At 37.9% G+C, this 17,518-nt stretch overlaps 1 protein-coding gene across 6 annotated transcripts in view; it reads left to right on the forward strand.

Annotated features, from left to right (window-relative positions):
• Positions 1 to 17,518, forward strand: part of KLHL5 (kelch like family member 5) — a 92,142-nt gene that overhangs the window by 65,964 nt on the left and 8,660 nt on the right. For all 6 annotated transcript variants that reach the window (XM_060655233.3, XM_060655232.3, XM_060655230.3 and 3 more), the window contains 3 exons: positions 433 to 657; positions 5,795 to 5,957; positions 15,163 to 15,375. In XM_060655233.3, the coding sequence (XP_060511216.1) occupies positions 433 to 657; positions 5,795 to 5,957; positions 15,163 to 15,375 (601 nt within the window). The remainder of the gene's footprint in view (positions 1 to 432; positions 658 to 5,794; positions 5,958 to 15,162; positions 15,376 to 17,518) is intronic.

The raw sequence follows: 17,518 nt of genomic DNA on the forward strand, positions 1-17,518 counted from the left end.
GAGTTTGTTCTGCCAGTCTTTGTACCGATTTCTCGTGTATTGAGTATCTGATAGTTATCTAGTTGTAGTCATGAGATGAGGCAAGTCTAGGGTTGTCCTATTCTGCTACCATCTTCCTTCAAAACTACCTGCTACAATTTTTTTTTATTTTGGGTTCCATGACACTAAACTTCCCTGCTTTTCCTGCCACTTCTAGCTGTTACAAGTAATCCTTTCTCACTTGACCTTTTAATGTAGAGCCTTGTGTATGCCCTGGAGAATAGTAGGAGATGAGGTCAGAGACATAAGCAGGGGCCTGACCATGCAGGAGCTCAATGAAATATAATAAAAGTATTATTGTCAATGCTAATAAATTATACTTTTATGTGTATAAAATCATAAAGTACTCAAATGTGAAATTCTTTTATGTGACATCTATATATTACTGTGAAGGAGCAACAAGCATTGAAAAGTATGATCTTCGTACAAATATGTGGACTCCTGTAGCAAATATGAATGGGAGGAGGCTGCAGTTTGGTGTTGCAGTGTTAGATGACAAACTGTATGTGGTTGGAGGAAGAGATGGACTGAAGACTTTGAACACTGTAGAATGCTACAACCCCAAAACAAAAACCTGGAGTGTGATGCCTCCTATGTCCACCCACAGACATGGCCTTGGTGAGTATAACCATGCACGTTCATTCATGATATCATCATTAAGCTTCCACAGCATTTTTACATTCTGTACCAGGCAGAAGAAAACCAATGTGGCAGCTGCTGAGTCAGCAGCAATCAGTTGCCAAGCATTCCTTCACATGGTCTTTAACTGGGAAGTAGAATATACATGAATGTAACAGCAACTAGCACAAGTAAAAACATGGATATTTAAGGATTCTAGTGTAACACGTTTTAAAATGTGTGTTCTGTCAGTCAGTGTTAATCTAACCTGATTGAAATGTTTATTTAAAAATACTTAGCATTATTATTTTTCATCTATATCCCCTGTTTTTTAAGCAGAAATGAGTAAAAACCCAGAGAAATCTTGAGCTGGCACAGAGAATATAATGATAGAGACTTTTCATTCTTTCATTCAATAAAACACTAAACTGACATTGATTAGCATGTACTATGTACCATCATGCTCTTTGTTCTGTAGATGTACAAAGATGAAGAAGACACTATCTTTACTCTGAAGGAACTGATGGCTCACTCTGAGCTGATAGAAGATAACTTAGGGCCTTATATCAGATGATCTATCTTTTCTGATAGGAGAAAGAATTGATGAAATAAAAAGAATTGTTAGATGAGTGAAGCAGATGGACATAAAATTAGATGGGGCTTTTGCTGCCTAACTCGAAAGGTCAAAGGTTTAAAACAACAACCGTATATTTAGCTGTTGGAACTGTGGGTCAGCTGAGGCATTTTTCTGGTCTGGGATGCCTGCCTTAGATGATTTCTGCTAGATTTTTTCATGGATCTCTGGTGGGCTCACAGGTCAGCTAGGTGATCTAGGATAGCCTCATTTACATGTGTAGTGGTAGGTAGATTGTTGGCCTGGGGAACAGAGACAACTGGGCCACATGCCTGTAATCATTCATCAGGCTAACCAGGCTTCTTCACATGGTGCCAGTCACAGGGTTTCAAAAGCAGCAAGAGAAGGCAAGCCACAGTGCACAAAGAATTTTCAAGCTTCTGCTAGCATTGTACTTGCTAATGTTGCACTGGCCAAAACAAGTCACATGGGCAAGTCCAGATCCAAAGAGTAGAGATCAAGACTACTCTTCTTATTTATATATGTATGTATGTATTTATATTAATATTTATTTGAGTCTAGTTGACACACCATGTCACATTGGCTTCAGGTATACAGCTTAATGATTTGACAAGTTTATACATTCTGCTGTGTTCACCATAAGTATAGCTACTATCTGTCCTGTTATACATCCCTATTTCAGTACCATTGACTATATTCCTTATGCTCTGCCTTTTATTCCCATGACTTATTCATTCAATAACTGGAGGCCTATATTTCCCTCTCCACCCATTTTGCCCAGCCCTCCATCTCCCTCCCCTCTGGCAACTATTAGTTCATTCTCTGTATTTATAGTTCTTTTTTAAAAATTTTTTAATGTTTATTTATTTTTGAGAGAGAGAGACAGTGTGAGCAGGGGAGGGACAGAGAGAGGGAAACACAGAATTCAAAGTGGGCTCCAGGCTCTGAGCCATCAGCACAGAGCCCAACGCGGGGTTGAACTCATGAACCATGAGATGTTAGACACTTAACTGAGTGAGCCACCCAGGCACCCCTGTATTTATAATTCTGATTCTGCTCTTTTTTTGTTTATTCATTTCTTAGATTTGCCTTTCTGAGTCTCACTTATTTCACTTAGCATAATACCCTCTAGGTCCATGCATGTCTCATGTGGGATGACCTCATCATTTTTATGGCTGTGTGTGTGTACCATTCATCTGTTCATCTATTGATGGACACTGTTCTTTATGGGAGGCACTACAGCGTCACATTGAAAATAGGCATGCATTCAGCGGTAAGACAAATTTGTGGCTATATTTCAATGTATCACAGTTTGGAAAAGGTTTAAATTAATTGCAATAAAGAATTTGATAGGTCATCATAAAAGATGGATTAAAAGATGGATGAGTAGCAATGAAGGCATCATTCAGTTTAGATGGCATAGCTTTGTACTACATTCAATTTATTAATGCTGAGCACCAGAGCAGAGGCTGCCAAAAAAAGTCAGTATCAGTAATGTAAATTATCTAGGCATGAAGATTGGTGTGATAGTTGGACAACAAAAAAAATCAAAGAAATAAGTGCTTCTACTTTTTGTGATTAGGTTTCAATTAAAGTTGATCTTAAGTTTCAAGTTTGATAAGACAGTAAAACCAGAGGATTAAGGGCACGGTATTGAGAGGGGAGCTAAAAATTAACTATATGAAATTTAATTAAGGAAAGCATAAAATATTAATCTTTAGTCCATAAAATCAACTTATTACATAGGCACAGAATGGGAATGTATCTTAAAAGCAGCATGAATGAGACTTATAACCTTGAGTTGACCATAAAATCCAGGGTCAATAGTGTGTGATTCAAATGCATACTTTCCCCCACCATGGAGAAAAGAAATTTAATTTTAACTTAAGGTAGATTCTTAGAGTACACAGAATGAGAATGCCCATGATCCAGCTGTGTTTTGTGCAGATCAGATTGTGCATAGAATACTATCGTTCATTCTAGGTACCATATAAGATTTTATTGAAGCAAGTTCAGAGAAGAATAATCCTATAGTTCATATGTCTTAAGTTTTTTTTTTTTAGATCTTTCATTCAAAACAGCCTTGTTCTTACTAATTTATCCTATAATAAATCAATTTGACCTTATAAAAGAAATTCTTACATAGGAAACACTCCTTTTATCTCTTTTATATGTGAGAATTACCTAAAGACTTCATTTGGAAGAAGTGGTTCTGCTGCTAGAATTTATTTTCAAAGATACTGTTAAAGGAGTTGAATTAGACCCATTATCGTTTCTTCCAGCCCTTTAGTTAACTTTGCACACATACATATACACATATAATTGGATATATTTTATATATATTTGGAGCTGTGTGTGTGTGTGTGTGTGTGTGTGTGTGTGTGTGTAGTTTGTACATACTGCTCCCTTTACCTCACCATCTCTTCTCTCAGTTGTCTCTCTGTCTGGTTTCCTAACTTCATTTGTGTTTTTGTTCAGATGTAATTTTATCTAAGAGGTCTTCCCTGACCCTCTCTACCCTTTTACTCAGTTCCATTTTTCTTATTAGCACTTACCAATACCTGAGATATATTTTGCCTGTTTCCTCATTAAAATATTAGGTCCATGATGGCAGGGCCCTTATCTGTTCTTTTATTAAGTGCTTGGCACTTAATAAACACTAAATAGATATTTGTTGAATAAGGGAACAAATGAATCTGGCTTGGTTCCCTGATGATGAATCACACCAATGATTGTGGTATCACCTCTAACTACAGTAAAATGTCATGAATTTGAATTAATAGGGGGAAAGGAATAAAAATGATTTTTCAAACATATCTTAAATCTGAATTATTGAAAAAAATCTTTTATTTTTTAAAATTTTTTATAAGGAGGATTTATTGGGTGCCTGGGTACCTCAGTTGGTTAAGTGTTGGACTTCAGCTCAGGTCATGATCTTATGGTCCGTGAGTTCAAGCCCCACGTCAGGCTCTGTGCCAACAGCTCAGAGCCTGGAGCCTGTTTTGGATTCTGTGTCTCCCTCTCTCTCTGCCCCACTCACACTCTGTCTCTGTCTCTCAAAAATGAATAAATGTGTTAAAAATTTTTTTAAATGAGGATTTATTTTTTAAGGTTATTTAAGTTTATTTATTTATTTTGAGAGACAGCACAAGCAGGTGAGGGGCAGAGAGAAGGAGAGACAGAATCCCAAGTAGGCTCCATGCCATCAGTACAGAGCCAGATGCAAGACTTGAACTCATAAACAGTGAGATCATGAACGAAGCTGAGATCGAGAGTTAGATGCTTAACTGACTGAGCCACTCAGGTGTCCCTATTTTTTTTAATTTTTAAAAAGTGTTTATTTTTGAGAGAAAGAGAGAACAGAGGAGGGGCAGAAGAGAGATAGAGGATCTAAAGCGGGCTCTGTGTTGAAGTCTGATGCTGGCCTTGAACTCATGAGTTGCAAAATCATGACCTGAGCCAAAGTCAGTTGCTTAACCAACTTAGCCACCCAGACACCCCAAAAAATCTTTTAAATATGGCAATGTATGCATCTTATATAGTTTTAAATAAGTTTCCACTGTTGGACCTCAAGATACTGCCTCTAAAACTTATAAGACCAGGAGCACCTGGGTGGCTCAGTTGGTTGAGTGTCCAACTCTCGATTTTGGCTGAGGTCACACAGTTCGTGGGTTTGAGCCCAGAGTTGGGCTCCACGCTAACAGCACAGAGCCTGCTTGGGATTCTCAGTCTGTCTCTCTGTCTCTACCCCTGCCCCGCTCATGCTTGTTCGCTCTCTCGCTCTATTTCTCTCTCTCTCTCTCTCTCTCTCTCAAAAATAAATAAACATTAAAAAAAAAAATCTTACAACACCAGGGCTATAGTGCTATTTTTCCCCCTCACCTACCCCCCTACCACCAAGAAGAGCTGTGTGGCAACCAGATACCTTTATTATAAATGTTTCCTTAAATTTGTATGTTTAAGGTTCGTTGTACCACCCAAAGGAGTCTACCAATTCAATAAAATCCCTTTCAAAATTCCAATGACATTTTTCAAAGAAATAGAACAAATAATTCTAAAATTTGGATGGAACCACACAAAAATACAGAATAGCCAAAACAAACTTGAGGGAGGACAAAGCAGAGGCATCACGCCCCCTGATTTCAAACTATACTACAAAGTTATAGCAATGAAGACATAATGGTATTTGGCTTAAAAATAGACACATAGATCAGTGGACCAGAAATAAACCCATGCATGTGTGCTCAACTAATTTACAACAAAGGAGCCAAGAATATACAATGGGGAAAGGACAGTCTTCAATAAATGGTGCTGGGAAAACTGTATAGTCACATACAAAAGAATGCAAGTGGGCCATTATCCTACAGCAAACATGAAAATAAACTCAAAATGGACTAAAGACTTGAGCATAAGACCTGGAGCCATAAAACTCATAGAAGAAATCATAGGCAGTAAACCGTGTATTTATATTTCAGTTAAAATGTGATCTTTAAGGCTTAGTGGTAAATCTTAACTCATTGCTTCTTTCCTGTCCCCTTGTAGGTGTGGCTGTATTGGAAGGTCCCATGTATGCAGTAGGAGGACATGATGGCTGGAGCTATCTGAATACAGTGGAAAGATGGGACCCTCAGGCTCGCCAGTGGAATTTTGTTGCCACTATGTCCACCCCCAGAAGCACAGTAGGTGTGGCTGTACTAAGTGGAAAGTAAGGAAATATTTAAAATTCCATTTAAAACACAATAAACCAAATTTATTGAGCTACATCATTTTTATGTATAAAAATACATTTTATGTATAAAAAACATTTTTATGAATAAAAATATTCGTAAATAAATCACAAAAGAGAAATACTTTCTTTGAGTGATGCAAACTGTTAAATTTTTTTTTATTACGTTTCTTTATTTTTGAGAGGCAGAGAGAAACAGAACGTGAGTGGGAGAGGGGCAGAGAGAAAGGGAGACACAGAATCCAAAGCGGGCTCTAGGCTCTGAGCTGTCAGCCCAGAGCCTGATGGGGGGTTGGAACCCACGAACCATGAGATCATGACCTGAGCCGAAGTCAGACACTCAACCGACTGACCCACCCAGGCGCCCCCCTGCTTTTTTTTAATGTTTATTTATTTTGAGAGAGCAAAAGGAGAGAGCAGGAGCAGGGGAGGGCAGAGAGAGAGGGAGACACAGAATCTGAAGCAGACTCCAGGCTCTGAGCTGTCAGCACAGAGCCCGACGCGGGGCTCAAACTCATGAACCTCGAGATCATGACCTTAGCCAAAATTGGGTGCTTAACCGACTGAGCCACCCAGACGCCCCTAGTGATGCAAACTTTTCAAATAGTCTCAGGGTTCCTGGGTGGCTCAATCGGTTAAGCGTCTGACTTCAGCTCAGGTCATGATTTCACAGTTTGTGGGTTTGAGCCCGCGTCAGGCTCTGTGCTGACAGCTCAGAGCCTGGAGCCTGCTTTGGTTTCTGTGTCTCCCTCTCTCTCTGCTCCTCTCCCACTCATGCCTTCTCTCTCTCTCTCTCTCTCTCTCTCAAAAATAAATAAACAAAAATTTTTTTAAATAGTTTCTTTTTATCGTAGTTCTAAATATAAATAACTTAGCAGTGTTAGGCTTTCATTTTAATGTACAGATATTGTAAATTTCAAATTATTTTACATGAAGAAACTTTATATATAGTAAAAATATAGTAAAAACCTGGTAGTTTGTATAGCTTTAAAAGTATATAGTGTTTTAAATTAATTTTATTTGTGAGACAGCACAAGTGGGGAGGGGCAGAGAAAGAGGGAGACAGAGGATCTGAAGCAGGCTCTGCAATGAAAGCAGTGAGCCTGATGTGGGCCTTGAACTCATGAACTGTGAGACGCTCAACTGACTGAGCCACCCAAGTGCCCCAAAAGTATATAGTGTTTTAAGCACAGTATAGGCCCTCTCAGTGTTTTTCTAAATAATTCCTTCCATCTCTTCTACTGACTTTATTTTTACTTCTTTCTTATCATGGTAAAACTGCTGAAAACTGAAATGGATTTAGAAAGGTGTAGTCTTGGCTCTGGTCTGCTCTCACTAGAGTAAACAGATTTGGACAGCCGTCACCAATAGCTCTTGGTAACTCAGAGACTAAATACATATCAAAGACCTTTCTTCCATAAAATGAAGCTCTCTATGGTTATTAAATAAAAGTTGTTTGTTGCATACCTTTACTCATTTAAAATGCTTTATCATCACTTCCATAAAGGGGAAGGAATCAAAGTTAAAATATAGAAACCAAGAATTATTTGTAGAATTGTGTTACTGATCGATTGGCAGAACAAAAATGAGAAAATAATAGTAAAATGTTTATAATTTATGACCTAAGTGTCGTAGACTCTAAGTCTAAAGTTCTTTCTCGTCTAGCAAGAAAGCGGGACATGGGATTGAAATGCAACAGGTGGCTAGTGTCCGAGAAAAGACCAGAGCCCTGAATAAGGGTCCTTGCCCCATATTTATTAAGATCAGAAGGCTTACAAACGTGATGGGCATCCACAAAGAGACAATGCATCGGTGAACATTAACTCATGAGCATGAGGGAAAGGGGGTTTTGAAGATATAGGGTGTTTGTGGTTTGGGTCAATAGAAGAATCCTGGCACGGGGCAGATGGGCAGATGGTTGTTAATGGCAGACAGGAGGTGCCAGTTATCTGTTGATCTTAGCTCGCCTAGGAGATAAGGCAGATAAGTCAAATAACCTCAGGGTTAATGAGGCACCTTTTCTTTTGCTAATCAGCTCTGCTCTGGGCAGCTTCACCTGCAGTGCAGAGGTCCATAGCTCTATTTACCTGTTTACCTAACTTGGTCCTTCCCTCCTGTAAAAGCAGCTTTCTGCCATAGTACTAAATTGAGGGGGGGGTGGGGGGCGGGTTCACCTGAATGCCTAATCTTGCTTACCTCATATACCCATGTATTGGGGGCCTTTGCCTCCCTCTCTATTCTGGGACCTTTGCCTCTTCCTCTCTATTCTGGGGGCCTAGGCCCCTCCCTACTTTATTCTGGGAGTCTTACCTTGTTTACCCAAGCTTGGGTGAGAGCACCCTATGGTTTTGTAATTCTTTATGTCTTGTTAACCCATTGGTGCAAGCCCAGGGAATTCCTAAACTTACTCCCCACACCTAAGGTCTTATTTCCTCAGGACATGTTAGTTATGTCCTACTTTTTAAAATGTATGTGATCTCCACACCCCTCTCTTCATTTGTTTTAACTAAAGAAAGAACTTCAGAATTTATCCTTTCTAATTCTTTGGTAGCAGAGTTAGCCACCAAAGAATCTAGTGAATGAGAAAAAAGAGAAAACTAACAGTATCTTTTCAGTTTTGACCCTTCAGTTAAAACAGTTTTGACCCTTCAGTTAAAAACTGCTTGGGTGTCTCAGTCAGTTAAGTGTCTGACTCCGGCTCAGGTCATGATCTCATGGCTGATGGGTTCCATGTGCTGACAGCTCAGAGCCTGGAGCCTGCTTCTGATTCTTTATCTCCCTCTCTCTCTCTGCCCCTTCCCCACTCACACTCTGTCTCTCTGTCTCTTAAAAAATAAAGAAACATTAAAAAAAATTTTTTTTAACTTCTGGGATTATTTCATTGAACTAATTCTTGTTCACTGACATTTTTCTTAGCCCTTATTTCTGGCTAGAAATATTCTTTCTGACAGTACAAAAGAAAAACACTTTACCTAAAATCTTATTCCTAGACCTACAGCAGCTTTGACTCCTAGACAGAGATATCTTACTTGCCTCTGTCCACCCCTCTCCACCTCTCTCTCCTCTACCCATGCATATTACACCCCAGCAAAACTAACTTATTTGTGAAAAATGTATTTTGTTTCACACTCAACATTGTCTTTTGACCCATCCCATCTGTCTTAGAGTGTTATTTCCCTGGTTTCATACCTGGCAAATTCAGCATCCTTGAAATGTACTCAACTGTCATCTCTGGAAAACTGTCCCCACTTTCCACTTCCATCTCCTCAGTGCCCCTCACCATATTAATTGTCCATTCTAGCCTCTGCATTTTTACTGTGCATAATATGTGTATGATTGTATCATAGCAGGTACCAATCTATTGTTGTTGTTATTTACTCATCAATCTCCTATAGTATATCATAGTCTTGAGTGACCTGGTCTAACTTTTTGTTCCTGACACCTAGCATGGTACCTGGAACATAACCTGAAGTGTGTGACCTTATTGAAGAATGTCCTGGTACCACTTAGATGACATGGTACTTTAATCACAGCTAATCTATCAACTAACATTTTTCTAAGCATGCTTTAAAACAAAGTAGCAATATTTTATTTTATTTTTTAATATATGAAATTTATTGTCAAATTGGTTTCCATACAACACCCAGTGCTCATCCCAAAAGATGCCCTCTTCAATGCCCATCACCTACCCTTCCCTCCCTCCCACCCCTCCATCAACCCTCAGTTCTCAGGTTTTAAGAGTCTCTTATGCTTTGGCTCTCTCCCACTCTAACCTCATTTTTTTTTCCTTCCCCTCCCCCATGGGTTTCTGTTAAGTTTCTCAGGATCCACATAAGAGTGAAAACATATGATATCTGTCTTTCTCTGTATGGCTTATTTCACTTAGCATCACACTCTCCAGTTCCATCCACGTTGCTAAAGTAGCAATATTTTAAAAGATTTTGTTGGTTTCCATTTTTTAAGTTTCTTTGTTTATTTTGAGAGAGAAGGTCGGGGGAGGCAGAGAGAGAGGGAGAGAGATAATCCCAAGCAGGCTCTGCACTGACAGCAGGGGCTCAAACCCACAAACTGTGAGTTCATGACTTGATCTGAAATCAAGGCGGAGGCTTAACTGACTGAGCCTCCCAGGTGCCCCTGTTCTCCATTTTTAGGTACATATCCAGAATCTGGAAAAAATAGAAATCGTGTTTTTTTTAAAAAAGATTGAAAAAAATTATGCATCTTTTCTCGCTACTCCTTGTGATTTAGAACAAATCATTTCCCTGTGCCTCGGTTTTTTTATCTACATAATGAAAAGCCTAAATTAATTACTATTTTTGTTATTTTAAACTTAATTTTACAATGCTTCCTGATGCAAAATATAATTGTTTCTTAAATGTATATATATGTGCATTATATGCACATGATGTATATGTATATATGTGTGTGTGTGTGTGTATATATATATATATATATATAATTGTTTCTTTAGAAAAGAACTGTTTGAATGTTTTTTTATGAGTTGTATCCTGTCAATATATCTTGAAAATGTCGAAAGTTAAAATTTCACTTTCTACCATGTTTGAGAGAAAAAAGCTTTATTTAGAATTCCAATTGCTCAGGCTACTTTTAAGCCACTGACTGACAAATATTTTTTGGTAGTAGAATCTCTCTTTCAAATGAAACCTTATAAAAATCTCAATAGTTAAGGTAAATTGAAGTTTAAGCCTATAACATATATTTATTATAAAAATCAATGTAGAAGAACAACTCTGTTTTTAAAAACACCCAGATTATTTCTATGTTTGGTTTTTGTTGTTGTTCAGTATAAAGAAAATCCTCATTCACAGGTCAGTAGCTGAAAACGATAACAGTTATTTTAACTAATAGAGCAATTTAATTGGAATCTCGGGAAACTTTTCAGTTAAACTGTATTGTAGATTAAAAGTAGTAGAATTTTTTTTTCTGTTAAATCTCAGTATCCACCAGCCCATTGCATTCTTGATCCTAATTTTAAAAGTCAGAAAAGACTAAGTCTTATTTTAAAGCATATAGTACAATACAATTGGGCACAATTTCATAATTTGACATAATGTTTATTTTCTTACTGTAATAGATACTGTCATGGGAAAGAAAGATGAGTTGTGAATCTTTCATGGCCTTTAATTGAGCCAAGTGACATTTTTGAAAATTATTAAAACTTAAATTTCAAATGCACTGTTTTTGGGACCTCCTCAAGTCCTCCACAGAATTCTGTTCTTAGAAAACAATTTGAAAGCCATTGCTTGAGATCATGTTTCTTCAGAAAGTATTATTGGTACATTTTAGCCCTTAACATTAACTGAGTGTAAACATTGTTTGGACACTTAAGATCTAAAAATGCCATTTTCCTCAGTTCGTTAAGTGTCCAACTCTTGATTTCAGCTCAGGTCAATATCTTGGTGGCTTGTGACATGGAGCTCCACATCAGTTTCTGCACAGACAGCCCAGAGCCTGCTTGGGATTCTCTCTTTCCCTGTCTCTCTGCCCCTCCCCTGCTTGCACTCACTCATGCAATCTCTCTCTCTCTCTCTCTCAAAATAAATGTTTAAAATTATTTTTTAAATAAAAATGCCATTTTCTAAAAGAATACAAATAGAGATAGAATTTATTTTTCCCCTTAAACACTTAAACCATTGTAAGGCACTATTCAAAGTATATTAAATTTGATCACCAATAATCCTTTGAGACAGGGTTTAGAGATGTTTTGGATGATGAAATTCAGGCAGGTGGAGGTTAAATAACTTGTCCACAGTCAGAGCTAGTAAGTGTTAGAACCAAGCTTCAAATCCAGAGTCTGGCTCCAGAGTTCATCTCTTAATCCCTATACTACACCACTTTTCATAGTCAAGACCCATGAGTTCACTGTGAAGAGGGGGTGGTGCCTTGAATCCTGTTGTTGTGTTTCTGTGTGTGTGTGCATGGCTTTTTAAAATTTTTTAACATTTATTATTGAGAGACAGAGAGAGACAGAGCATGAGCATGGGAGGGGCAGAGAGAGGGGCAGACACCAAATCAGAAGCAGGCTCCAGGCTCTAAGCTGTCAGCACAGAGCCTGATGTGGGACTCAAAGTCACAAACCGCGAGATCATTACCTGAGCCAAAGTTGGACACTTAAAGGACTGAGCCACCCAGGTGCCCCTGTACATGGTTTTTTTAATTATGAATATTTTCTAATTGTTGGTGTCCTCTAATATTCTGTGATCCCATATTCAGACAAATATTCTACAAGTATTAGTTAAAAATAAGAATAGTTTAACATTAAGAATGATAACACAAGAAAGTAGTTTTTAAGAGATAATAAATTTTTTAACAAAGTTTCAAATAAATTTCACTTTCCATACTATTTTTTTTTATTTTTTTTTTTAACATTTATTTATTTTTGAGACAGAGAGAGACAGAGCATGAACAGGGGAGGGGCAGAGAGAGAGGGAGACACAGAATCTGAAACAGGCTCCAGGCTCTGAGCAGTCAGTACAGAGCCCGACGCGGGGCAAGAACTCACAGATTGCGAGATCATGACCTGAGCCGAAGTCGGACACTTAACCGACCGAGCTACCCAGGCGCCCCTTTCCATACTACTAATATAAAGTTTAGATAGAATAAGATATCGCTACAGCCACATGTTGCTATTTAAGATATGATCATCTTCTCAGTTAAGAACCAGTTTGAATCAATGATCATTGAGGAAATACAAATAAAAACTACAATGAGGTATCATCTCAAGCCTGTCAGAATGGCTAAAATTAATAACACAGGAAACAACAGGTGTTGGCAAAGATGCAGAGAAAAGAGAACCCTCTTTCACTGTTGGTGGGAATGCAAACTGGTGCAGCCAATCTGGAAAACAGTATGGAGGTTCCTCAGAAAGTTAAAAACAGAACTACCCTATGATCCAGCAATTATACTACTAGATATTTACCCAAAGGATACAGGAATACTGATTCTAAGGGGTACATGCACCCCAATGTTTCTAGCAGCATTATCAACAGTAGCCAAATTATGGAAAGAGCCCAGATGTCCATCAACTGCTGAATGGGTAAAGAAGATGTGCGCACGCGCGCACACACACACACACACACACGAATATTACTCAGCCTTCAAAAAGAACAAAATCTTGTCATTTGCAATGACATGCATGGAGCTGGAGAGTATTATGCTAAGCGAAATAAATCAGAGAAAGACAAATCAGTCAGATTTCACTGGTGTGGAATTTAAGAAACAAAATAGATGAACATAGTGGGAGAAAAAGAGGCAAACCATGAAACAGATTCTTAACTGTAGAGAACAAACTGAGGATTGCTGAGCAGGAGGGTAGAGGGGTTAAATGGCTGATGGGTACTAAGGAGGGCATTTGCTGTGACGAGCACTGGATGTTGTATGTAAGTGATGAAACACTAAATTCTATACCTGAAACTAATATTACACTATACGTTAACTGACTAGAATTTAACAAAAAATTTGAAGATAAAAAAAAAAGAACCAGTTTAAGTGGCATAGTGTACTTTACATTATGAATTAAAATTTAACAAATGTCTTGGGGTGCCTGTGTGGCTCAGTCAGTTAAGCATTGACTCTTGGTTTTGGCTCAGGTCATGATCTCACGGTTCATGAGTTCAAACCCCACATTGGGGTCTGGGTTGACAGTGTGGAGCCTGCTTGATAGTCTCTCCTTCTGCCCCTCCCACACATGCTCTCTCTCTCAAAATAAATAAATAAACATTAAAAAAAAGTCTTTAAATATGCACACACACACACATATATACACCTCAGTATAATAACTTAGAGTTTTAATTGGCAGACATTTGGTATAGTTCAAATATTATTTCTTGAGGTAAGAAAAATAGTTAAATATTAACTGAGGCATCTGTAAATTCAAAATGTGAGGACTTTTATATAAGCAATGAACTGATTTTTTTTACTCTTTTGAAAAAAAGATTAGGAAAATATCTATAAAGAGCTTCCCAAGTGAATAGTAAGTACAAGAAGATTGTGTGCTTAATAAAAATATTCAAATGCTCAAATATTTAAAATATTTTATATATATTTTAAGTTCAGAGTAAAAGACTTTTAAATTAATGAAATATATTGAATGATAATTAAAATTTATCTACTAGGCAACACTTAGGACATTAACATACCATATTCATTTTCAGTAACTTACAGTATTCTCTGCAGTAATTTGAATTAATGAAGGATACTGTTCACATGTAATAAATATTAATTTATATACCACTGTTTCAAGCAATCCTTTTATCCTCCTATTTCACTATTACAAGAGCATCCCAGGCGACTGCTCACCATACAACTGCTCGTTATTATAACTGCCCTGGTTCTGCTTCTGACCCTGTATTAGCCTCTTAATCTTCATGAGCCTGTTTCTTCACCCATGAAACAGGAATATAAATGGTTTCTCATAGCATCATTGATATGATTAAATTAATACAGGTAAAATGTCTAGCCTGTGGTAAGTGCAGAGAAGGTTCGTTTCTTTCCTTTTAATCCAGTCCTATTTTAGCTATTTAAGAAATAAGTCATGGTGTATTTATACACCACATTTCATTTATTCTAAGACACATCTTGTACCTCTAAATTGTAATGCATTGTAAAATCCGTGGTGACCTGCCAAACAGATGGCAGCTGTGAAATAGTGGTCATTGCTTTCATGTCACTTTCTCTTTTTTTAATGTTTATTCATTTTGAGAGAGAGAAAGAGAGTGCACATGCAAGCAGAGGAGGGGCAGAGAGAGAGAGAATCCCAAGCAGGCTCCATGCTATCAGTTCAGAGACTGACATGGGGCTCGAACCCATGAATCTTAAGATCACAACCTGAGCCAGAACCAAGAATCAGATGCTTAACCAACTGAGCCACCCAGGCACCCCTCTTCTATTTTATGCAGGATGATATCTATATATATAGATCTGTATCTATCTATCTACACATCTATATACATGATATATGTATGTATATAGTGTGTGTGTGTGTGTGTGTATATATACACACACACATGTTACACACATATGTCATATAATGGTAGCATATCTTCTTTCTTGATGGCACATAAATTGACAGTTTGTCTTATAATCTGTAGCATCTTAAATTCAATGAAATACCATAAGAATAACCTCTGTGTCTTAATCATAATGATGGCACTGTTTTTTACAGACTTTATGCAGTTGGTGGTCGTGATGGAAGTTCTTGCCTCAAATCAGTAGAATGTTTTGATCCTCATACTAATAAATGGACACTCTGTGCGCAAATGTCCAAAAGGAGAGGGGGAGTCGGAGTAACTACCTGGAATGGATTGCTGTATGCTATTGGAGGACACGATGCTCCTGCATCCAACTTGACATCCAGACTCTCAGACTGTGTGGAAAGGTAATTTCCTGTGAAGGAAAAGTTTGTCTGACACTTGCAGACAAATTAACGACTCTTTAGTGAACATCTACCATATGCGAAGCAGTTCCTTCAGAGCTTTGTAAATGTTGAGTTGCCCGTCTCTCAGTCTGTCTCCTAATGCCTACTCAGATTCTTCTCTCATCGTATTACTGCCTACTGAAAATGTACCTTAGATGGGAATGCAAACTGGTGCAGCCTCTCTGGAAAACGGTGTGGAGGTTCCTCAAAAAATTAAAAGTAGATCTACCCTATGACCCAGCAATAGCACTGCTAGGAATTTATCCAAGGGATACAGGAGTGCTGATGCATAGGGGCACTTGTACCCCAATGTTTATAGCAGCACTCTCAACAATAGCCAAATTATGGAAAGAGCCAAAATGTCCATCAACTGACGAATGGATAAAGAAATTGTGGTTTATATATACAATGAAATACTACTTGGCAATGAGAAAGAATGAAATATGGCTTTTTGTAGCAATGTGGATGGAACTGGAGAGTGTTATGCTAAGTGAAATAAGTCATACAGAGAAAGACAGATACCATATGTTTTCACTCTTATGTGGATCCTGAGAAACTTAACAGGAGACCATGGGGGAGGGGAAGGGGGAAAAAAAGTTAGAGAGGGAGGGAGGCAAACCATAAGAGACTCTTAAAAACTGAGAATAAACTGAGGGTTGATGGGGGGGTGGGAGGGAAGGGAGGGTGGGTGATGGGCATTGAGGAGGGCACCTGTTGGGATCAGCACTGGGCATTGTATGGAAACCAATTTGACAATAAATTTCATATTAAAAAAAAAGAAAACGTACCTTAGAATTGATTATACAATTTATTAATTGAGTCAAATGACAAACATTTGTTATGTACGTATTTTGTACTGGACACTGTACCTGACAAGAAAAGGAAAGGAGGTTGATGAATTTCAGAGAGAAGGAATAGGGGCTAGAGGCTAAATAAGAAGTAAAAAGGAGAGGAACGTTACTAACACATTTTCATATAAAATGAAATAACATGAAATAATAAAAGACTAAAAGGCTAAACAAGTCATCCAAACTGGCCTTATGAAACTCAAGTATGGGCCAGGTAAAGAGCCTAACATCAATGGACGATTTGGACAATAGTTCAGGCTCCCATCTGTAACTATTAGTCTAATTTAAGGAATGGAGAGAATTGAATGGATTTAGGAGGTGGAATCAATGGGAACATTACAAACACTCCTAAGCAGAAAGGAATATGATTCATTCAGAAAGCTGAAAGGCAGACACTATGACTGGAGAACAAAGAATGAGGGAGACAGTGTCAGGAAAGGAGGCGGACTAGGGTGGAGGTAGGAGCAAATCACGTTGAGTCTTTAAGGCCTTATCAGAGAGTCTAGATTTTAATGAGCAACTGGAAGTTAGTGTGTGTGTGTGTGTGTGTGTGTGTGTGTGTGTGTGTGATTTATACATGATTGGAAGAAGGATAAAAAGTGAAATGCAGGTTTGATGGCAATGAGTGCTTTCTGTGAAATAATACGGAAGGTTGGTTTGTTGTCTTTTGAGAAAGCAGGAGAGTTACACCTGCATTTCCCCTGTATTAGGGAAAGTAATCCAGACTATGCTTGTTGCATGTTACATTTCAGGAAAGGAATATGGAAGCCTCTGTATACTTTATACATTACAAGCTCACTGCAGTACCGCACCTGATGAAAAATTGTTCATTGATGCAAGAGGTATTACAAGCAGTATAGGTCATTGTAGCATGATGTATCTGCTCTTAGACAACTTTGGGCTGTTCTAGGTAATGTATTTCATGAAAGGAACAAGACGTTTCAAAAATGGACAGCTATAATGATTGAGTGTGTAAGTCATCTTACACAGAGCTTCATGTATTGATTTCCTCAGATTTTCAGTGGACAATCAAAACCCATAAAGCAGTTTCAGTATTTACTTTAGCTCTTTTGGATAGTTTAAGTGTCATGGATTTACTAAATGAAGCTACAATACTGTAAGTTAAAAGTTTTCAGGGAAATATTGATTTTTTCTAAAAATATGTCCAAATGTACTTTAGATAGCAGTAATAAGACAAGGGGTAGGCTTAAAGAACTAAACTATTTTTATTTTTTTTAATGAAAAAACTTTTAATG

The sequence above is a fragment of the Panthera onca genome, chromosome B1, assembly GCF_046562875.1.
Source record: "Panthera onca isolate mPanOnc1 chromosome B1, mPanOnc1 haplotype 2, whole genome shotgun sequence".
In the NCBI taxonomy this organism is placed as follows: Eukaryota; Metazoa; Chordata; class Mammalia; order Carnivora; family Felidae; genus Panthera; species Panthera onca.